Source organism: Canis lupus, chromosome 29 (genome assembly GCF_003254725.2).
Source record: "Canis lupus dingo isolate Sandy chromosome 29, ASM325472v2, whole genome shotgun sequence".
In the NCBI taxonomy this organism is placed as follows: domain Eukaryota; kingdom Metazoa; phylum Chordata; class Mammalia; order Carnivora; family Canidae; genus Canis; species Canis lupus.
In genome coordinates this window covers 35,620,224-35,644,267 of record NC_064271.1, presented here as the reverse complement: position 1 = coordinate 35,644,267, position 24,044 = coordinate 35,620,224, and the positions used below count along the sequence as shown (strand labels likewise).

The 24,044-nt window shown below is 42.0% G+C and overlaps 1 protein-coding gene across 1 annotated transcript; it reads right to left on the bottom strand.

Moving 5' to 3' along the window:
- Nucleotides 1-872: 872 nt before the first annotated feature.
- OSGIN2 (oxidative stress induced growth inhibitor family member 2) lies at nucleotides 873-23,706 on the bottom strand. The gene is made up of 6 exons (XM_025433701.3): nucleotides 23,555-23,706; nucleotides 15,636-15,790; nucleotides 10,401-10,537; nucleotides 9,614-9,805; nucleotides 5,110-5,201; nucleotides 873-2,767 (listed from the first exon to the last, which is right to left on the bottom strand). Exons 1-6 carry the CDS (start codon nucleotides 23,596-23,598, stop codon nucleotides 1,738-1,740), a joined length of 1,650 nt encoding a protein of 549 aa, XP_025289486.1. The 5' UTR covers nucleotides 23,599-23,706; the 3' UTR covers nucleotides 873-1,737.
- Between the last annotated feature and the right edge of the window lie 338 nt (nucleotides 23,707-24,044).

Genomic DNA, 24,044 nt, shown 5'->3' with positions numbered 1-24,044 from the left:
TGCTTTCTTCCACCTCCTGAAAGCTAGTTGAACTGAAGAATAAAAGATTTAGAAATACGGGAGAGAAATTGGTGAAGAGTACAATAGTATAGTATATCTGTACCCTAGGAGAGTGAAAAAGGTCATTTTCAATTCAGAAGTGAATTGGTAATAGAAGACCAAGGTAATAAGAAAAACATCCAACCCAACTCATTCAGAGCTCAGAAGAACAGACAAGCAAGAATGTGCTCAGTCCTACGCAGTCAGAGGATGTTATACCATTCCAACAGGTGTGAAATTTGAAAGTTACCATTACAGTATACCATACTATAGCATTTCTAATCTAAGGTAAACTTAATCACACATGACACATAGCAAGACTAAGAATTCATCAATTTACCTAAAACAGCCACTTGTAGAAGTGTATTATAAACATTTGTTTTAAGGTAAATTGTACTATAACCACATAACAATTGGACAGAAAAATACTAAGGAAAAGGGAATAACATTCAATAAACACATTCCAGATGAAATAAATTTTACAAAAAAAAAAAAAAAAAGATGACTGAGAAATTCAATTTGCCATGAAGAACTTCAGAAATCAGACTTTTTTGCCTAGCACTACAAATTCTGGAAACTTGTGTGAAAATACAGACATTAAGCACATCTAAATAAATATAAATCAAGATAGGGCATATAATTCAATAAATAACCATACGATAAGCTGCTATGTCGTCTCCAATGAACAGATTTCAAAGTAATCATCATGGGAATGGGAAAGACAAGTTTTAACCTTAAATAATTCTAGCAGTACCCAAATAGTATTACAATAGTAAAGGTATTTATGCCCAAATGTTAGTTTTAATGACAGAAACTCAGTATTCACACAGGGATAAGTAGTTTCATTCACAATTTATTGAATTGCAAATTAGATTGTTATGCTAGTTAGAGAATAAATCTCCAAAATATCTTTGCAGGTTCCTGTATGTCTAAATGTATGCCAACATTATTGGACTGTTTAAATTATTAGAAGCTAAGAATATGAAGTACTTATCAAGGTTTCAACAATAAAAATATTTTTTTTAAAATACCGTATTTGGTAATAAATTAGATTTATAGAAATTGAGAATTCAAAATAAATTAAACCTGAGTTATAAGTGCCTCCTACCCTGCCCACCCCCAGAATACATAACTTATATCACATTCTCTTTTATACCAGTGTGCCTCAAACTTTAATAAGCATACATAATTCCTTGAAGATCTCATTAGATGCAGTTTCTGATTCTGTTAAGTCTGTTGTGGGGTCTGAGAGTCCACATTTCTAACAAGCTACAGATGAAGCTAATGCTGGTCTTTAGACCACCCTTTGAGCAGCAAGGTGACCTACTCTATAGTGAAGATGATTTCTGGCCTAATAGACTGTATAGTTTTAAAGATTATTCAAGGCTGTAAGAGATTTTGGAATCAAACATAACCACAAATGATCACAAAAAAATAGGCCTTAGAAGTAAAGAATGTTTTAGTTAAGTGAAAGCTTAAAGTATACCAAATTGGCAGTGTTTCTATTCATCCGACAATGACACCTTTCATACAATATAAATCAGGACACCAAGTTCTTGTAACTTTAAGTAGTTACTATAGCTTGAGGCGCTCTTCCAGTTCATTCAAGTCCAGAAAAATCCAAGCCAGTGCACTGCAAAACCACTAAGAAAAATCTTTAATGGTTAACTGTCCATATAGATTACTTGTAAACTTGCTTTAGGCTATCCCATCTCCTCCTCCTCTTTCAACAAATAAATGCTTTTTCTTCTGTCTTGTAGCCAAACAGCGTGTAACAGCCAGTGCCCCTCCCTTTAAAAATCGAACAAAATTATCTCCAACCAAAGGACCCAATGCAAAGAGGTTGGCTTCTTTAACACATTCGTAGGTATATGCATCTATTTCCACAGGATTGCTCTTACAGGTGATTGGCTGGCTTGAGTTATGGCCCAGGTAACAGCCCTGCTCCTTCAGAAAGGACAGATTGGGATGAGAACCGATCAGCACTACGGCCGCAGAGAGCTTAAATACTTTTTTCAATCCAGAGAGGCTTTGAAGAATGCATTTCATGTCCGACTTAAAGGAAAGCACATGGTGCTCAGGAAAACTGGTATAATCAGATAAAAGATTTGAGTCTACAGAATATGACTGAGTACACATCATATGATAGACTTTATGGTATTCTGGATAAAGCTTTTTAGGAAGCTGTTTGAAAATTAAGCTTGGATCAGTTACTCGTCTGCGAAATACATGAATCACAGGAATGTTATTGTTGTAAGCACACAGTACCGCGTCGGCTGCAGTAAGCCCCGAACCTACAATTAACACCGGATCCACTTTGCCACGCAACTTTCCTTTGCTTATAGCAGCTCCAAACTCAGGCATTGAATGAAACACAAAAGGAAAATCTTCCCCTTCAATCTCCAGATGGGCAGGAGAATCCAACGTTCCAGTTGCCAGAGCTACATTCTCAGCAAAGAGACAGAAGGGAACGTGGGACCCGTCCGCTGTTCGCTGATAACCCCTGATTTCCCAATTCCTCTTGATAAATTTTGACTTCTCTATCTGTAAATGCTGTGTTGAAATATTTCTGTCTTGTCCATCATCATCATCTTGATCTCTGTAGAGTCTTGATACAGAGGTGATATAAGTATTCTCTCTGAAATTCTTCTGAAGACCCATGACTTTTACATAATGTTTATAGTAGCGAGCTATTTCCTCGGGCATGACCCGATCCCCTTTTAGGTTCCTAAAAGAGAAAAAGGAAAAATATCCTGAGGAGAGTACTGTGATAGTTTCCACGATTATTCCCGCTCCATCTAGTTGGCTACCATACAGATCTTTTTAATTCCTCTGGACTGTCTTAGCTATAAATTGACCTTTTACAAAGAAAAAGTTTTTTTCTTTAGTTAAAAATGTTAGTTTTATCAATAGAAGCCCCATGAAGTACAGACTGTATTTTAACGCATCTATTTCCCCAGTGCCTTGCATAGGATCAGGCTGGCTACCTTTATCAATAAATGTGTAAGTAAATGAACTGAAATGTGGAAATACAGACTTTTATAGTCTGTCTCACAACAATAATTCAGTCTATATACTCTTCAGCCTACATTCTGTAATGGATTGAATTAGATTATAATTATTTGAGAGCCTGCAGGTCCAACTGTGGTATAGATAATTCTTAAAGATAGATGCGTCTGGGCGGCTCGGTCGGTTAAGTGTCTGCCTTTGACTCAGATCATGATCTCAGGGTCCCACATTGGGCTCCCTTTCCTTACCCTGCTTGTACGAACTCTTTAATAAAAAAATAAAAACCTAATTCTTAAAGATCATATATGTATGATCTTGACATGATTTTTTTTTTGTCATGATGACTGATTTTATTTTCCTGATGACTGAAAATAATTCACATCAATCCTCTTAAAATCATCTTACATCTAAGTACATAAAACATTTCTGTGTTTTCCTGTTCATAAAGAAATCTATAAATATAGTAAAGTCCTTTTTTTCATAAAGAGCAGATCCTTTCATTTTCCACTTGAACTTTAAAGCAGTAGGCATTAATGCCCCCTCAACACTGGGCCCTGATTAGAGATAAGTAGCAGTAAAAACATATCAAATAATTTCACATCATCCATTACAAATTGTAACTGAAAGAAGTCCATAAAAGTTTTTCTTAAAATGTAATAATATAATTAAGATTTAGATTAACTCTCACTTTTCACAGAAACCTGATGTAGGTTTTATAAATGAGGAAATTAACAGCTATTTTAAGTTACTTGACCCATGGTCACAACATTAGAAGTTACTAGGATTCAAACCCTGACAGCCTCTCAAGATCTGATGGTCAACACTATGCAAAGGCAGGAGGTGAAGCCAGTATTTAAACACAAGATTCAAAAACAAAACAAAACAAAAAAACCCCACAAGATTCTTTTTCACATATTACTTCAATATACAACGTGCCCAATGTAAAAGGACACACACTGCTAGCACAGAAAAAAAATCACAAAGCTTCCCCATTACCAGTATCACAAAAGGAAGAATGTTGAGCAATTTTCACTTGCTTGCTTATGAAAATCAAGAACTTGTTCAACTTGCCTGATTTTGTTACTTTTCATTTCAAACCCATATAAAATTCCTTTTTAAAAACTCCCAAAGGGGGGGTGGCCTGGCTGGCTCAGTCAGAACATGTGACTCTTGATCTCAGGGTCATGAGTTTGAGCCCCACGTTGGGTGCTGGGATTACTTAAATGAATAAATAAACCCCAAAAAACCAAAAGGAGTATTTGAAAAGTTTAATCTCAGTGATTCATGCTGGTCTGAATTTGCTCTTCTTAAATCTATGCAAATTAAGGATAATTTCTATGGATTAATATGATTTCTATCTAGCAGGAAGCCAAGCACTCAAATGTTTACAATCCTGTACTAACATAGGTTAAAGAACTTCCTGCTTTACTTATTCTTTCTGTGAGCAAACTAGATTCTCTGTATTAGTAATTTCCATCTAGTTTAATACTATCCTGGAAAATAAGGCTTTCAAATTATTTATCCTTTTAAATTTGGGGTTCTTTTTCCCAAAATAAACTTGTATCCTTCCACAAGAGATTTCTTCTCAATTATTTCTATTTTCATATTTCGTATCAAATCTTTACCTCTATAGCCAATAGGGTAGCAAGTCACATCACAGATTCTGGTTTATTCCACTGTTCTACATTATGAACCATCAACACTCCCAGGCTCTGAAAGCCAAACACTATAGGTGTGTATACAGGAGATACCCATACACAAACCTGGATCGCCACTGATAAAAGTAAGTGTAGAACGGATGAGAAACTAAACAGTGGTTTAATAGGAGAGCAGGATAAATCCATAATCAATGAGGAACGTAGTCTATAGACAAGCCTTTACCGCTGTGCGCTTAGTTCTATAACATCTCTAAATGGAGACTAGCCCATCATCATTGCTGCAAAGAGGTTTTATGTGAAAGACACAAATTTGTATCATTCCTCTAAGAATCACAAAGTTTTTGAAATCGGCCAATGGACTCACCCATTGTACATCAAAGAACTCTAACAGTTTGATCTTTACCTTCGTTTGCTAGATACCCAATCTTTAAATTTAAGTCCAGGTAGCTCCATCCAATTTCCAAAGCTGATTGTCAACATGGAACCTTCCATATTCTATGTGAATAAAAAAACGCACAAACACATTTAAGTGGTAAGATGGATTTTTTAAAAAAAACAAATACACCTTCATTCACTAAAATTAAGAGTCTGGATAAGGAGAGTTAAAATAAGACCTAAATGGTTGTGTAAATTACAAACACTTTCATCATTTTGCAGGATCTATAGTCCTTCTTCCATAAAGTTAAGCTCTTATAAAACAAGTTTATGATACTGCCAGATGCCCAATGTTAATAGCTTCGGCCTGTAATAATATAATTCAGATATAGAGTGTGTTAGAGGAATACATCAGTATTTTCACTTTTTAAACAAAAGGGGAAAAGTTCATTAATTTCTAACACATTATATATTCATTTTAATATTAACAAGTTTTTTAAGAAATGTGCAGCAGAACCGCTTTTCCCCCCCTCCCTCAATTAGAACTGCCAATCTAAGCTGGTTTGGATACAGCAGCAGCTCTTTCTAAAACCAGGGAAAGCGCCAGTGGTTACCGGTTAAGAGGAGACTCCCCGCTGAGGCTACTGCTGCCTGTAAGGAAGTGAGCCCTTCCAGCTTCCTTGTCCTGCTTCTCTCTGCTCTGCTCACTACAAAGCAACCAAAAGCCCAGGGCCAACAGCACCTGTCCCGACGGCCTCCATGATCACTTTCAACCAACTCTTTTAGAAAGAGAACTCTGGCTTTGGTACGGAGATTGTACTGAAGAAGAAAAGAGTGGAGTAGGCAATCTTTCCAATAACTTGGGTCAAAGATGATGATGGCCAATACAGCAAAATTACAATCACGGTGGGGAAAAGTAGGGTGGAAGGACTCACAGTATGTTTATGAGAAAGAATGGAGAAGATACAATAATGGGTTTGAATTGGGAGTTGGGGAAAGAACCACCAAGGAATGTTTCTGGCTTGAGGAACTACAGCCCAGTGCTACTACCCCATAAGGAAATTAAGAAATCAGATGATAAAGGTGACTGGTTATGTAGGCATGCAGAGTTTGGGAATCAAATCAGGTGAATATACAAGAGAAAGTAACATGGGCCAGGGATCTTGATTTGGGAATCACTCAACATGCACATGCCAGTCACTGAAGTATATGAGACAAGCCAGGGAGAATGAAGAATATAAAGAGAGGACCTTGGACTGGCACAGAGTTTACAGACAAGTCCACAAGATAACTGAAAAGGAATGACCAAACCGGAAGAAAGACAAGGAGATGAAATGTTCAGCAAATCTAAGAGGGGTATCATCACTGTCAAATGCTGCAGAGGTCAGGAAAAGATAAATGTTGAGACTGTCAAACTGAGCAAAAAAGGAAGATAACAACCTTTAAAAAGAGAAATTCCACCAGAAGAGGCAGTGACAGAAGCTAAAGTGAAGCTAGCTAAGGAACAGGAGGCAAGGCATAGGAGTAATGGATAGGTAACTATTTCAAGAAAGTGGCTCTAAGGCAAAGCCTACAGATAAGCTAGCACATAAAACTTAATAATCGAAAATAATTTTAGTATATTTATATACTGAGGGACAGAAACTGGCAGAGAAACTTAAGATACAAGAAGATAAGGTGAAAATCAAATTAGCAGTGTCCTTGGAGAAGACAGAGGTCCAGAATATGTCTGGAAGGTTAGCTTGGACGTGATACCACTTGCACAATGACAGAGGATAAGACACAAAGAGGCAGCATGAATGCAAGTAAGTTTGCAAGTCTGAGTGTAAAATTATGCAAGTTCAATCCTGATGGATTCTGTGTTCTAAGAATCAAGAGTATTCCTAAGTAGGAAGGTGGGAAAAAAAGGGATTGAGAATTGAGAAGAACATTTAAAAAAGAAATATCAAAGGATTACCAAGTAGTGTTCAGGACCCAAATGAGGTTGGAGAATACTTTTCACAGTTGTGGGACCTTTTTTTTTGTCTGGCAATGTTTAATAGCCCAAGTAGAGGAAAAGATAAAGTGGACAGTTTTATGAATTGCTTTTTTTTGTCAAGCCCATGTGACAGAAGGACAATGGGTCAAAAGAACTAAGGAGAATGGTTGTTAAACTACAGAACCTAAGCTGGGTAAGTAAGGGGGTTAAGATCAGAGCTTCAAACTCTGTGTGTGAAGATTCGATAGGGTGACGCAGCTGGAAGAATAAAAAGTTGTGTTCATAAAGTAAGATATTTGAAAATTTAGATTTTCACTGAGTCGTTACTGTAGAGGTGCTGGAGTTAGTATCCAAGGAGGAATGGCAGAGATTGTTGAGAATGAAGCGATTAAGAGACTAAGAGGTTAAGATGTTGCTTGTGTCACGTATGTAAAGTTACTCAAGTTGACAATAAAACCTGGGATATAACGGCAGACCGTGACTTAGGAGCCACAGATTCAACAGCTGATGGGAACATTCCGGGAGGTAGAGGGGCCAGGCATGACCTTGTTCAAAGGAACAGGAACTTCGACGGAAGAGCAATGCGGAATAAAGAGAACACCGATGTCACTAGTCAACCTGACAGGACACGGGGCCGTGAGAGAGTGAACAAACTCCACTCAGGGAGCTGCAGCGAGAATGGTATCTTCAGGAAAACAAGATTTCAAGGAAGGGAGTGAAAGCAGCTCATAACTGAAGTGGTTAAGAGTATACAGAAGCTTATTTATTAGCAAATGGAGTTGTAGGGGTCCACGGTTAGAGTCTGGAGGTGAGGAGAGGTGAGCCACTGGGTCACGAGAAAAGCAGAGAACTATGCAGGAATGACTGGGAGAGGACAAGTGACTTAGGGGGCCTACATCCTGAGTAATAACCACGGTTAACTAGGATGTATATGAGGCATGGCGGGGCGGGGTGGGGGGGTGGCTGTCTGTAATGACAAACAGTACTCGGGTCGAGAACCTGAAGATTAAGGTATGGAATGCAGAGGTGGGAATAAATAATTATGCCCCCGGAAAAGTCAAGTAACTTCATAGAAGTGATGTTTGAAAAATGGATAATAGCTAAAATATCATTTATTTATATCCCTCTTCTAGTGGGTATCATATATGATGCATGAAAAAAATTCAGCAAATTTTCAGTACATTTCAAGCTTTACCACTGATTCAAATGTGTTTTTAGTAATCAAGGCTTATCTAGGGTTTGACTTTCATATATATAAGGGAAAGAAATGAAGTAACAGAGATCATTGTACATTTTCTAAGCAAAAAAGAGAAGTACAAGAAAACTTCAGGAATTTAGAGAAGCATAATACATTATGTTTTTCAAGAAATACTGTTTAACAATGCTACTCACCATTAGCACAAATATAAACACTTAAGACAAAGGGCGCAGGGTAATTTGTTAGTTGCTATCCGTTACCATTCGGGGAATTAATATTAGGAGAGGAGTTGAACATATATTTAATCTATAAAGTTCTCAAATATCCTAAAACAGTCGCTTATTAAATGTAAATATTTAAACATACAGCATTGCACTAATATATGAATAGTCAACTGAAATCTGTACTGAAGATCTGATATTTAATGTTAAAATTCCCATGAAATCCTTATTCATAAAATAGCAGAAATTACTTAACATTTATTTGTATAACAAATGAGCATTCAATCAGATGCCATACTAACTGATAAGGGCCAAGGAGGAAAAGAAAAATGATACGTTCCTGACCCCTAAGGAAATGCTCTGAATTATGTAGATCAATTTTCTGGTTTAACCCCTGCCATGAACTGAATGTGTCACCCCCAAAATCCATGGGCTGAAGCCCTAACCCCCAGTGTCATGGTATTGGAGATGGCCTTTGGGAGGTAATTAGGGCCACATGAGGTCATAAGGGTGGTGCCCTCCTAATAGGATTAAGTGGCCTAACTAGAAGAGAGGCAGAGGGGAGGAAGGAGCATGCACCAAGAAAGGTGATGTCTGCAAACCAGGAAAAGAGCCCTCACACGAATTGAACAGCCTGGCACCTTGATCTTGAACTTCTCAGCCTCTACATTATGAAATAAATATCCGTTGCTTAGGCTACTCAGTCTGTGTTATTTCATTATAGCAGCCAAGCAGATAAATACAACTTCCTTCTTTTACAATCAATTTTTCACTTAAGATCTTGAAAACACTGGGAAATAATGGGTATTGGTATGAAATACTGTGTGAGATTTTATAAAGTCTAAAATGAATTTAAAACTTTTTACTATGCAAAACATTGTTGAAATATTTTCTTATAGTTCTTATAAAATAGTATAGAGAAGTTTATATTCTAAGACTATCCTGGTAATCAAATTTGGCTTAATTTCTCGTTACCCATATTTTATTGAATGGCATTAAAATTCTCAGATAAAAGTTTGGTAAACATATATAATGTATGATAATGTAGATCATAATGTTTCAGAATTCAAATGGTCTTATCAAGATGATATGTAATTACTCACATACGCTAAAATACTAAGAAAAAGATACTCACGTGCCAAGCTCCACCAGGTGGACCTTTACCAAGAACTAAGTGAGGGATGTAATGATGTTGTTCTAATTTCCAATGCAAAACAGAGGGATAATCATACCCAAAGTCAGCATCTGGATGAAGAAGTGTGTCGAAAAGTACTGCAACTGGATTGGATGATCGGCCCTCAAGGCCCTCAGACAAGTATTCTAAGTCCTGAATGAATTTTTTTTAAAAAGACAGAAAAAAGGTAGAGTTTCAAGGAAAAAACAAGAAAATAAAGACAAACCAACCCCAGCTGTTGCAACAGTGGAAGCCATTACTCTAATCCAGCATTTCCCAGAGTGTTGTTGCTATAAAACACTGATGTTCCTTGAGACCTTAATAGATTCTTTGGTCAAAATGAATATAGGAAAAGACTGGATTTCACCAAAAATATTTAGATCCTTTTACTACAAAACTTGAAGATTAATTTAATGCATTAATATGCTTTGGTACATCCACTGTAGCATTCCAGTAACAAAAACCAGCACATCCCAAACTTATTTGAACACAGAGCACCTGTCAGAGCTCCCACCAGGAAATAATGTGGGAAATTCTGCTCTGATCGATTCAGGAAAAATAAACAGATGACACTTGGCAGAACATGTTTACAAACTGAAAGTAAAAATGACAGACAATGTTATCCAGAAGAAAGGATTTTCAACTGAGAAATACAATACTTATATAAGTAGAAAGCCAACCTTGTTTGAGTATCAAAACAAAACAACAAAAAAAAAAAGCAAAAAGATGGACATGGAAGAGAGAATACCTGATCAACAATGGAAAGGTGTCTTGCTTCTTCTAATTTACTATGTAAGATTGTATTTGGATGTATTGCTTCTGATGAGAAATATGGCCTGTAGCCTGATAACATGTAGGAAAGGCAGATTCCTGAGGGTCCATTTCCTAGTAGAAAAAAAAAAAAAAGGTGGAGAGAGGCGCATCATGTGTCTCAATAACTCTTATTCGTTGGCCTTTCTCCAAGATCCATTTTCTCCCTTACTATTTGTCTTCCTTCTCTAAACTCTTAAAACCAAGTATTCATAAGATACTGACTTTTGTCTTCTCCATTTTCTTTTGGGTTTCTCATCTATCTGAAGCTTTAAGTCTCTATGCTACTGACTCCCCAAATTAAACCTGCAGGCTGGCCTCTTGCCCAAAATTATAGATCCCAAATTTCCAGATGCCACTTCTTCACTCCACTTGGTTGAACTACTAATAATTTAATCACAATGTGTTCAAAACCATATTCATGAGTTCCTTCATTTAGGTGCCCTCTTCTTTACATCCTATCCACTCGCCAAGTTTGATGCTAACAAAATCTTTAATTAATCAGGTTCTGATTCTAAATCTATTCAGTCACTATATCCACTCAGTTGTCTTTTTTAGTGTCATTCCTAGACTCTCAGGAGACAAAGTCCTAAGTGACAAAAGTTTGTCCTAAAGATACAACTATTCCAAAATCATTTCACATTTTACATTCAGATGAATTTTGAAAAAACAAAGTTCCTCATCATACTACCCTCTCCATTTGGAAAGTCTTAATTGTTTGCTTCTGATGACCCAGAGCTCACCATGTTTTGGTTTCAATCATCTTTCCAAACCCATTTTCTAATAGTATCTTCCTATATTTTTATATGTTTAAACTAAAACCAAACTGGATTTTTTGTTGAACCCTGGTGAACTATTTCCATTTCTGTGGTTCCTTTAGTCTGGGTTTCCATTTCTCTATTAGCTCCATCTACCAAAAATTTAATCCAACTGGGATAAGGGTTAGCCATCAGGAAGAAAATCTTGTTCTATTCTCTAATATTTTGCCCCAAATAAAATAAGCTCAAAGATATTAATATGAGAAGTAAAGTCATAAGAATATTAGAAAATGGATTACTACTTCTACTACTTATAGTGCTGGAGTGGCAAGGCTTTAAGCATGATACAAAACTCAAAAGACAGAAAGGAAAATAGACCATTTGACTTCATAAAAATTCAAAACAAATGAGAAATAGTGAAGTTAAGATCTAAGGGAAAGAGCTAATTTCCCTGAATCAAAAACAAAGAAACAAAACTAAAGAATAAATATCACATGATAACATCAATACAGATAAAAGCACTTAACAAAATCCAACCCTTTTCATGGTAAAACAACAACAACAACAAAAACACCTCAGCAAACTCAAATAGAGGGATACTTCCTTAACTTGATAGAGTATCTACAATAAACCTACAGCTAACATCATACTTAATGGTGAAAAACTAGATGCTTTCCCTCAAAGATCAAGAACAAGACAAAGATGTCTCTTCTCATCATTCCCTTTTTTTTAAATTTATTTATTTATTCATGATAGATGTAGAGAGAGAAAGAGAGAGGCACAGGCACAGGAGGAGAGAGAAGCAGGCTCCATGCTGGGAGCCCGACGTGGGAATCGATCCCGGGACTCCAGGATCACGCCCTGGGCCAAAGGCAGGTGCCAAACTGCTGAGCCACCCAGGGATCCCCTCATCATTCCTTTTTTTAAAAAATATTTTATTTATTTATTCGTGAGACAGAGAATGAGAGAAGCAGAGACACAGAGAGGGAGAAGCAGGCTTCATGCAGAGAGCCCAATGTGGGACTCGATCCCAGGTCTCCAGGATCACACCCTGGGCTGAAGGCGGCGCTAAACCACTGAGCCGCCCAGGCTGCCCTCTTCTCATCATTCTTACTCAACAAACACCGTAACTAGGAGTCGTAGTTAATGCAATAAGAAAAGGAAATACAGACTAGAAAGAAATAAAACTGTCCTTGTTCATAATAGCCATGATTTTCTATGCAGAAAATTCCAAAGAATGGCCCCCAAACTCCTAGAACTAACATCAAGATTGCACAATATAAGGTTAACATACAGAAACCAGGTTCTTTCCTATATACCAGCAATGAACAAGTGGCATTTGAAATTAAATACACAACACTGCTTAGTTTGTGTTAAGATTACTTAACTTGGAAAAAAAAAAAAAAAAAGGATTACTTAACTTGGGTTATGGATCCAATTATATATATTTAAGATGGTAACTATATGTATAAGATATATACAAGGAAAACCACAAAACTCTGAGGAATGAGCCCAAAGTGATGTTCATGAATAAGATTCAATATTGTTAAGATGTCAGCTCTTCTCAACTTGATCTACAGTTTCAATGCAATCCAAGTAAAAATCCCAGCATGTGACTTTGTGGATACAAACTAATTCTGAAGTTTAAATGGAAAGGTGAAAGACTCAGAATAGTGAGCAAAATATTGAAGAAGCAAGTCGGGACCAACATCATCCAGAGTCAAGTTGTACCATAAAATTCCAGTCTACAAGACAGTGTGGAAATTATTAAAGAGTAGACAAATCAGGGATCCCTGGGTGGCGCAGTGGTTTGGCGCCTGCCTTTGGCCCGGGGTGCGATCCTGGAGACCCGGGATCAAATCCCATGTCGGGCTCCCGGTGCATGGAGCCTGCTTCTCCCTCTGCCTGTGTCTCTGCCTGTGTCTCTGCCTCTCTCTCTCTCTCTCTCTCTCTCTCTCTGTGACTATCATAAATAAATAAAAAAAAATTAAAAAAAAAGAGTAGACAAATCAGTGGAATGGAAGAGAGCGCAGAGAGATCCTCACAAATACAGCCAACTTATTTTTGACAAAGGAGGAAAGGCAAGCCAACGGAGAGAGGATAGTCTCTTCCACAAATGGTGGAACTGGACATCCATATGCAAAAGTATGAAGTTAAATACTAACCTTGCATCTTTTACAAAAATTGACTCAAAATATCACAGACCTAAATATAAAGCACAAAATTACAAAACTTAGAAGATAAAATAGGGAAAAATCTAGGTGACCTTGAACTTGGTAAGTTTTCAGCTGTAACAGTAAAAGCAGGATCCACGAAAGAAAAAAAGTGATAAACAGAACTTCACTGAAACTTAAAATTTCTGCTCTGCAATGGACACTATTAAGAGAGTGAAAAGATAAGTCACACTGGGAGAAAATAGTTGCAAAATGTAACAAAGAACTCTGGAGTCTCAACCACAAGAAAATAAACAATCTAATCAAAGGATCTGAACAGACATTTCAAAGATACACAGATGACAAACAAGCATATGAAAAGATGCTCATTGGGTACGATTACAGCACTGCAGATTAAAAGAATGAGGTGCCACTACACACCTATCAAAATGGCTAAAATTCAAAATAGAGACAATACCAAATACTGACAAGGACTTAGAGAAACAGGACCTCTCATCCATAGTTGTTAGGAATGCAAAATGACAGCCACTTTAGAAGACAGTTTGACAGTTTCCTAAAAAGCTAAACAGTTTTAAGATATAATCCAACAATCATACTCCTAGGTATTTATCCAAATGAGTTGAAAACTTAATGGCTATGCAAGAAGCTACACATGCATGTTTACAGCAGCTTTACTCATAATTACCAAAAACTGGCAGCAGCCAAGATGCCCTCCAATGAGCGCACAAACTCAAACATCCATGCAATGGAATAGTATTCAGCGATAAAAAAGAAATGAGCTATCAGACCATGCAAAGACGAATCTGTAAGACCTACTATTAAGTGGAAGAAGCCAGGATGGAAAGATTCCATACTGTGTAATTCCATGAATATGATATCCTAGATAAATCAAAACTACACCGACAGTAAAAGACCAGTAACTGCCAGGGGTTGGGGGTTGAGGGACAGGATAAATACGAGGAGCACAGAAGACTTTCAGGGCAGTGAAACTCTTCTGTAGGATACTATAACTGTGGGTACAGGAGATTATACATCCAGGATGAAAAACCAGTGCCGGACTAACGGGAGAAACTGGAACACCAAGCGCAGCCCTGAGATATCCTGGAAGCGAACTTCTACAAACACCATCATCTCTATCCTCACCCTTCGAGAGAAATCCAGGGCAGAACTATCTGCTTACTGCCTTTCCTCCTCCTTCCTCCCTCCCTTTACTGTATCCACCACACGTCCAAGGACAAGACTTTTCCTTCCTTCCTGTTAATTTTGAAAGAGGCCATCAAGGGCACCTGGGCGGCTGAGTCAGTTAAACATTCAAGTCTTGATTTTTGGCTCAGGTCATGAGATCTCAGGGTCGAGGAATCGAGCCCCGTGTCGGGCTCCATGCTCGGTGGGTCAGTGCTCCCAGACTAAAGGAACCACAGTCTGCTGGAGATTCTCCCTCTCCCACCTTGCAAGGGAACACACACTCTCTCATTCTCAAATACATCTTAAAAAAAAAAAAAAAAAGGCTATCAAAGAAGCTAAAGAAGCTATATGCCATCCAGGTACGTGATGCCCCATAATTCTTTCTGGCAGCTTGCTCCACACCGTGGTACTTGTCTGACTTGCTTAAGTCTGATTATCAGATGCAAGACATATGTAACAGTTAAAAACATGCAACGAAACAAAATCATAAAAATTACATCTATAATTCTGAAGTAATTAGGTCATTATAGCTTAACTTTTAGTATTTTATATGCCTATCTGTTGAGGTGGTACGAAGGATATAGGATGAAATCACTATGGTTACGGTCATTATGCATACTACTGCCGAGTACCAGGCCGTTCATTCCTGAGAACTAGTTACTTGCACAAGTTACTCAACTTCTATTATTTCCCCCACAAAAGAGGGTTGTGAGGCATAATCCAGTAATGTACACTGCATGCTGGGTACAGGGCTCTAACAGTCTTGGTTATCATCACGGCCATGACACTAGCCTAGCAATTAACCCAACTGCTAGTATTTTAACAGAATAGGGTAACAGCAATCCTTCAGGAAAAAAATGTTACATTCTAATACAGAATCTAGTATCAGATAAACCAATTACTGTCTCTCCAAAGACCTGGTTATTGGGTACTTAAGCATATCGAAAACTTAAAAATACTTTTCAATATGATCCTAAGAACGTGCGCCATGTAACTATGCATATATAGTAGTAAGGATCATAACTGTAATTTTAAGAGTTCAAATGCAGTACTTACCTATTACTACCACAGGCAAAGTCACCGATGAATCTTCCAGTAAAGAAGTTTCTTCAACTAATGGCATAGCTTTAACTTTCTGTCCCAAGTTATCACCAAAATATTGCACTAAGGAATTAAAAATCTCTCCTTCGGTTTCAGTGTCACTATAGTTTCTTAAAAAAAAAAAAACAAAAAAAAACAAGAGATAGAGTCATTATAGCCTTTATAAAAAACCTGTCTTTATTCAGATTTTCTTTAGGCCCTTAAATATTCAATAGTTCCATAAAAGGAGAAAAGAAAATCCTTCCGATTGATGCTTTCAAATTAGTAGCTTAGCTTATCTGTCAATCTGTACCATTTTTAACGTCAGAAATCCTAAATAGCTGCTAATGTCTCGTAGTACCATGTAGGCAAGTCCCACACACGTTCTAAATAGGAAGCTAAGATGAGAGACAGCATTGTATTGGGGATTTTTACAATTCTCTGAGATTTCCCCAGAATGGCTAGTTTCTCTTTTTTTTTTCCTCATTAATAAAGAGGTAAGTGCACTAGAGGCAGTATAATAGGAATATATAATAGGAACATATTATAGGAATATAATAGGAACAAAATAGTCATATTTTAAGGAAAAGCGAACTGTACTTCTGTATTACAAACTGTGCATTTTGGCAAAAGAAATGAAGTTTTTTATTCATCTTATTGATTTTCAGATGTTGAAATATGGAAACATCTTTATCTCGATTTCCAATCTACCTCCTTTCCCAGGGGCCACCCTAGAAGCTGGTGTGAGCATCCCGACAAGCTCATGAAATGGACGGAGTGGCCTCCAAACGCAGTCAACGTGCTTCACTACACTAGTGACGCCTTCCTAACAGAATCCCCAAATTAGTTTTCATGCTTACATAGTCAGCAGCAGGCCAGTACCTGGAAATACTAAACTGAGGGCCCGCACGGGTTCAGGTGCTTACTACTGCTCCCAAAATGATAAACACGAGGTGCATCGGTTATTGCACAGGACTCACGGATCCCAGAGGAGAATGAAAAATGGGAAGAATGAAGCAAAGACCAAAATTTCCGCTTCCTTAAGACTCCCCGGGTCACAGGCTGCCCTATGACAGTGGCGGTCTCTGGGATACGCTAACGTCCACCCCAATTATCTGGACTCCTCTGACGGTGGTGGCCTGGCGGGGCCAGAACGGGCACCCCCTGGACAGGTCTACTAAGGAAGGCCCCTCTGCACGCGGAAGCCTGCTCCTGGGAGAAGGGCCTCACGCTCAATCCATCCCTTTCCGATCATTCCAACGGCTTCTCTGAGCAGATCCAGGTACGCGAGTTACCCAGGCTGCCGATGCTTCTTGGCAACAGAAGTCAGGTGTTCTTACACCAGGCCCATTTCTGGTGTTTCTCCTCAATGGGCGCCAAGGACAGATCCCCCAGCTTCCCGTGGACACTTCTGATCAAAGTCCTTTTGGATGCTAAGGCCTAACATGGTGGTGGCGATAAAGGAAAATGCACAGCTCATCGTCAGTCTCTTCCGACAACCTTACGCTCTTGTTCCCAGATATATAACCCAGGAAATTATTTTTTCAATGATAATCACTCTAAATTTTGGTTAATCAAAGAGATGTTTCTCTCAGACCTTAACATTTCCTCCTTTTCAAGTGCACAATTCAGGGTTGTTAGTGCAATCACAAGGTTTTGCAATCAGCACTACTAATTCCAGAAAAATTTTATCACCCTAAAAGTGAAAAACTAAGTTAATAGGAATAAACTAAGTTAGCAGAAAACTACAGCACCCATTAAAACTCATTCTCTAGTCTTCCTCCCCCAACCCCACCCCTGCCCAGCTACTGGCAACCACTAATTTACTTTCCATCTTGTTGGACTTGCCAGTTCTGGAAATTTCACATAAATGGAACCTCTCACACATTATGTGGCCTTTTGTGTCAAGCTTCTTCCACTTAGCATATTTTCAAGGGTCACCCATGGTGTAGGATCTACTGGTACTTCCTCTCTTTCCATGCCTAAGTAATATTTCACTGTATAGACAGAACACAGCTTGTTCATTCACAAACTGATCAACATTTGAGTTGTTTCCACTTCTTGGCTGTGCAAACAATGCTGTGAATGCTCCCGTATAAATTTCTGTGTGGATAAATGTTTTCATTTCTCCTACAAGTACATGCAAAGGCTGTGTCATAAACTCTGTTTAACACCTCAGGAACTGCCGAGATGTTTTCTGAAGTAGCTGCAGCATTTTACATTCGCACCAGCAATATGCGGGCTCCAGCTTTTCCACATCCTCACCAACACCTATCTTTTTGTAGCTACCCTCATTGGTGTGAAGTGACATCTCACGGCAGTTTTGACTTGCATTTCCCTAATGACTAATCATGTTAAGCACCTTTTCACATACTTTTTAGCCATTTGTGTTACCTTCTTTGTAGAGATATTTTCCACCCACTTTCAAATTGGGCTTTTTATTGTTGGGCTTTAAAAATTATATATGTAGCACACAGGTTCCTTATCAGATGTATGATTTGCAAATATTTTCTCCCATTCTGTGGGTAAGGTCTTTCCTTTTGTCATCTTCAGAATTACAAAAGTTTTGATTTTCCATCAAGTCTGATTTTTTTCTTTAGCTACTGTGCTGTTGGTGTCTAAGAAACCACTGCCTAATCTGACATCACCATGATTTACTCCTCTTTTCTATAAGTTTTATAGATCTAGTTTTTTTTAGGTTTATGTCTTTCTTCTATTTTGAGCTAATTTTCATATCACACATTTTGAAGTGTAAGAGTCCAACTCCATTCTTTTGCTTGTGAATATCCATTTGTCCTGGAATCATCTGTTGACAAGACTGTAATTTCCCCTTTGTCTTGTGAACCCATGGGAAACCAACTGACCATAAATATAAAGATTTATTTCTGAACTCTCTATTCCACCTATCTATGTTAATCATTATGCAAGCACCACACTATCTGGCTTACTGTTTCTCTGTAGTAAATTCTGAAATTAAGAAGTGGGAATTCTCTTTGTTCTTTTTCAAGTTGTGTTGGCCATTCTGGGTTCCTTGCAATTCCTTATGAATTTTAGGGTCTTGTCATTTCTGCATAAAAGGCTGCTAGGATTTTGATAAGATTGCATTAAACTTATAGACTAATTAAGCTTATTGCCATTTTAATTAAGAATACCAAGGTTTCCAATCCATGAACATGGGATTGCTTTTATTTAGGCCTTCTTTAATTCTTTTCGATGACGTTTTATAGTTTTTGGTGTACAAGTCTTAAGACTTAGGAATAAGTATTTCATTCTTTTTGATGGTAAATGGTATTTGTTAACATCGTCAGACTGTTCATTGTTAGTGTCTAAAAGTTGGATTGATTTTTGTATCTTGATGCTGTATTCTCCAATGTTGTTTAATTCATTTATTAGGTCTAGTAGGTTTTGGGTGTGGGCCTCTAACAATTTAACTCTAGTCTATTCCAAGACTCTAATACATTAAGTAGAGCCAAAGTTTTAGCTTATCTGTACAGTGTAAGTAATTTATTCTCATTTTCTAGTGGTTATCAGTATAATCTAGTATAATCTGTACATACATAATATGTATATAACCTATAATATTATTGGTATGTATGTAATATGCATATAATCTATAATATTGGTATTAACTATTTGTAATAAACTTGGATGGTATTTAATACATTTAATATGGATTAACAGATGAAAAACAGAATCAAGAGAAGCAAACAAAAAAAAAAGAAGTATGGTTCACTGGTTTTACATAAAGCAACAATGAAACAAAAGCCTTCTAGTAAGTAATTTTCCTAAAAAATTCAGAGCCTAAGTTATAATTCAGTATTACTGCACATGTCTTACAATATGTTTATACTATATCACAGTCTATGGACAGTTTCAATTTCTACCTGAGATATCCAATTTGATGAATGTTAGTTTTAAAACAAGTATTTTGAGTAATAAAAAAAAATATTTTCCTTTATTTGGGACACTAAGAAAAATATATAATTACATTTTAGGAAATAGTAAACAGCACTTTGCACACATGGGAAACAGCTACCCTAATAAGCATAAAGACTATCTGATATTTAAGATTTTAGGGAACTTCCATCTTTTGTTCTTGAAATATTATAGTCCAGTCTTGGAACAAATTTAAGAGGATGGCACAAGGGATAAAACTTGGGTAACAAAAAGACTTTTCTCACATCTAGCAATACTTCTTTAAATGATCACTCAAACTCAAATGAGATGCTTAGTATCTGAATTTTTATAGTCTTTAGAAGCATGATTCTAAATTGTCACCGAATTAAAAAATAAATAAATAAATAAATAAATTGTCACCGAATTGATACTACTATATATATATATAAAAAGTTCTAACGACACAAATGAAGTAGTCACACTGTTCATCTTACAAAACTGTGGGTCTGGAACAATGAGTGGACAACTAGAAAGTCAGTGGACAGTTAGCACAAACCTATTCTTTTCTGATATTACACAAGATCCAAAAGATACAGGTTGTCACAACCTGTTTTAAAATGTGTGTTCCTGGGGATCCCTGGGTGGCTCAGCAGTTTAGTGCCTGCCTTTGGCCCAGGGTGTTCCTGGAGTCCCGGGATCAAGTCCCACATCGGGCTCCCTGAGTGGAGCCTGCTTCTTCTCCCTCTGCCTGTGTCTCTGCCTCTCTCTGTGCCTCTCGCAAATACATAAATAAAATCTGTGTCTCTCATGAATAAATAAATAAAATCTTAAAAACAAATGTGTTCCTAATAAAATTGCTCAAAAAAAAAAAAAAAGCCAGCCTAAGTAAATCATAAAGACTTTCCTAAAGAATAGGCCTTATATGTTTTATTTTTAAAATCTGAGATACAATATAGCTATTTTTACAAAGGAAATATGGCTTATTAATCATAATTTTCATCCTGTGACTTAGTAAGGCTCGGTTTCCTTTATCCCTCAAGATTGAAACATACCAACTACTTTGTCATCTCCTTCTCCAAACTTCTGTACAAAGAGATAAGCATATGGTATCCACAGCCTAGGGTTGGATGAACGGATATGAATCCCAGTCTGTGTCCCTAGAGTTCAACTACACCAAAAGCGGGCAAAAGGCTTTTGGACAGCAGTTTCTGAAAGGCATGTTCATTTCTCCAAGGGCTTCCATTTAACAAGTTTTCATGAGAGAGAAAAACTCCCCAAAGTGGATCTGATACTCTCAAACCAATATCTGTCAAGTAGTCAACAAAGAAAGTTGCCTAAAACTTAAAATCCAGCAGTTTATTACATGGGACATCTTTTTTTTTTTTTTTTAATATCCAGGACTTAGAAACCCCTACAAAACTCACTGAGAAGCTGAGCAAGCCTGGACACAGTTGCTTTCTATTAAAACAGGAGTTCTGAACCTTCTCTGTGCCGTATACTCCTCTGCAATTTGGTGAAACCTCTGAGCCTCTTCCTTAAATATTATCATTAAACAAATAAAGGATACATAGGATTTACAAAGAAACAAATTACATTAAAATACAGTCGTAAAATGTCAACTTGTGACGTCTATTTGCACTTCTCTATTGTATTAAACAAGCTAGGTTATGTGTAATTACGGTAATTTTTAAGAAATAAGCGTACAGTATTTCTAGATCTGTGCAACTGTGGCATGAAAATGTGAATTTTACTGGTGACAAAGTCACAAATACTCTGGGACCTGTTGCTTACGTTCATAATTGAAAGGCATTTTAGAATTTGGTTCAAGTTCTCGGTTGGACCTTTCTTTACGTCCAAGTTCAGGGCTACCCGAATTCTAGCGACGGAATCCAATTCTAAAACTCCCGATCTGGGGCCCCGGGGGGGGGCTCGGTGCGGGGCTCAGTGGCCGAGCGTCTGCTCTGGGCTCGGGTCCTCAGGTCGTGACCCGGGTCGAGTCCCGCATCAGGCTCCCGCAGGGCGCCCGCCTCTCCCTCTGCCTCTCTCTGTGCCTCTCGCGAATAAATAAATAAAATATTTTTTTTAAAAACCCTCTTGATCGGAGTTTCACGTTTCGATGAAGATGTCATATATCATTATTCTGGCACGTTCATGCATGTAAAGTAAAACAATGTGCGGACGTCTTCGCGGAGGCGGACACTTCTCACCACTGGGGTAAACCTCCTCCAGGGCCTCGGGTCTCCCGCGGCCGACGTCAGTGCCCGCCCCGCCCGCCCGGCTCGCACCCTCGGGCTCTGGCGCAGGGACCGCCCTCGGGAGTCCCGGCCGCCTCCGTCGGTCCCACCGCCCGCTACGCCGCCAGCGCCTCGGGCCTCGGGACGGGGCTCGGCGGGTCCAGCAGCGCCCCCGCCTGCCGCCCGGTCACCGCGCCTGGGCCGCCCGGTCCCGGCCCGTCCCGTCCCGGCCCGGCCCGGCCCCGCGCGGGGGAGCCCGCCAGCCCCTCGCGGAGGCTTCGCGCCGCTCTCCGGTCGCAGGTCGCAGGTCGCAGGAAGCCACTCCTCCGGGGCTGCCCGCTTTCGGGGTCCCGGGGAAGGGGGAGGGAGGGAGGGAGGGAGGCGGAGAGGGGGCGACAGCGGGGAGGGACCGGGGGGCCCCTGCGGTCCCGGCGCTCGCTCCCCAGCCGCACGCGTCCCGGTCTCGGTCCCGACCCCGACTCTGCACGTCGCGGCCTCCCACGGCTGCGGGGCGGGGAAGCGCTCCCCCCGCCGGCCCCGGCCCCGGCCCTCGCACCCCCGCCGCCGGCCTTCGTCCCCACCGCCACCGGCCCCGGCCCCCGGCCCCCCCCACCCCCCACCGGCCCCTGGCCCGCATCCCCGCCGCGGGCCTCCATCCACCCCCCCGCCGGCCTCCCCCCGCCGGTCCCCGGCCCCCGCGGCCTCCGTGCCCCCCATCACCTGGCCCGCATTCCCCCCGTGCCCCCCTGCATCCCTCCCCGCGGCCCCCGTCCCCCCCATCACCTGGCCCTCATCCCCCCCGCGTCGCCCCCCCGCGGCCCGCATCCACCCCCCCCGCGGCCCCCGTCCCCCCCATCACCAGGCCCACATCCCTCCCGCGGCCCACATCCCCCCACGGCCCCGTCCCCCCCGCAGCCCCCCTGCGGCCCCCGTCCCTCCCGCAGTACCCCCGCCCCTCCCCGCATCTCCACCCCCGTCCCCGTCCCCGTCCCCCATCACCCGACCCGCATCTCCCCCCGCGGCCCGCATCCCCCCCCGCGGCCCCCGTCCCCCCCCATCACCCGGCCCGCATCCCCCCCCGCGGCCCCCGTCCCACCCCCGCCTCCCCCCCGCGGCCCGCGGCCCCCCCATCCGGCCCGTATTCCCCCCAACCCCCCCGCGGCTCCCGTTCCCACCATCACCCGGCCCCCGGCCCCCCCCGCATCCCCCCCGCGGCCCCCGTCCCCCCCATCACCCGGCCCGCATCCCCCCCCCGCGGCCCCCGTTCCCACCATCATCCGGCCCCCGGCCCCCCCCCCCGCATCCCCCCCGCGGCCCCCGTCCCCCCCATCACCCGGCCCGCATCACCCCCGGGGCCCCGTCCCCCCCCGCCTCCCCCCCGCAGCCCCCGTCCCCACCATCATCCGGCCCCCGTCCTCCCCATCACCCGGCCCGCATCCCGCCCCCCCCCGCGGCCCGTATCTCCCCCCGCGGCCCCCGTCCCCACCATCATCCGGCCCCGGCCCCGTGCCCCCCATCATCCGGCCCGCATCCCTCCCCCCGCGGCCCCCGTCCCCCCCGCGGCCCGTATCTCCCCCCGCAGCCCCCGTCCCCCCCCCGCGGCCCCCGTCCCCCCCGCGGCCCGTATCTCCCCCCGCAGCCCCCGTCCCCACCATCATCCGGCCCCGGCCCCGTCCCCCCCATCACCCGGCCCGCATCCCCCCCGCCGCGGCCCCCGTCCCCCCCGCATCCCCCTCCCCGCGCGGCCCCCGGCAGGGAAGTCACCTGAAATGCCCGGCCAGGGAGCAGCGGCAGCACCACACCGGCATGGAGCGCGGCGCACGGGGCGCCTGAGCGCGACCGCCCCGGCCGCCGCCACCGCCCGCCCCGCCTGGGCCGCCCGCTCGGGGCGCCCGCCCGCTCGCCCGGGGTCGCGGGGTCGCGGGGTCCGCGGGGCGCCCCGCGCGTCGCCGTCGCCGTCGCCGCGGCCGCCCGGAAGCTGCGGCTCAGCGGCCCGGCCGGGCCCCGGCGCCCCGAACGCGCCTCGGGAGAGCGGCTTCCGCTGGTCGGCCGCGGGGAGCCGGGCGGCGGAGGCCGATCTGGGGGCGCCGCGCGGGGGGCGGGACGGGGCGGGGCCCGGCGGGGGCGCGCGGGCTCCTCCTCGCAGGTGCGGCGGCGGCGGCGGCGGCGGCGGCGGCGGGCGGGCCCGGCGATTGGTGGAGACGCGCGGGGGGGCGGGGCCTGGCCGAGGGCGGCTGCGCGGGCTGGCCCGGCG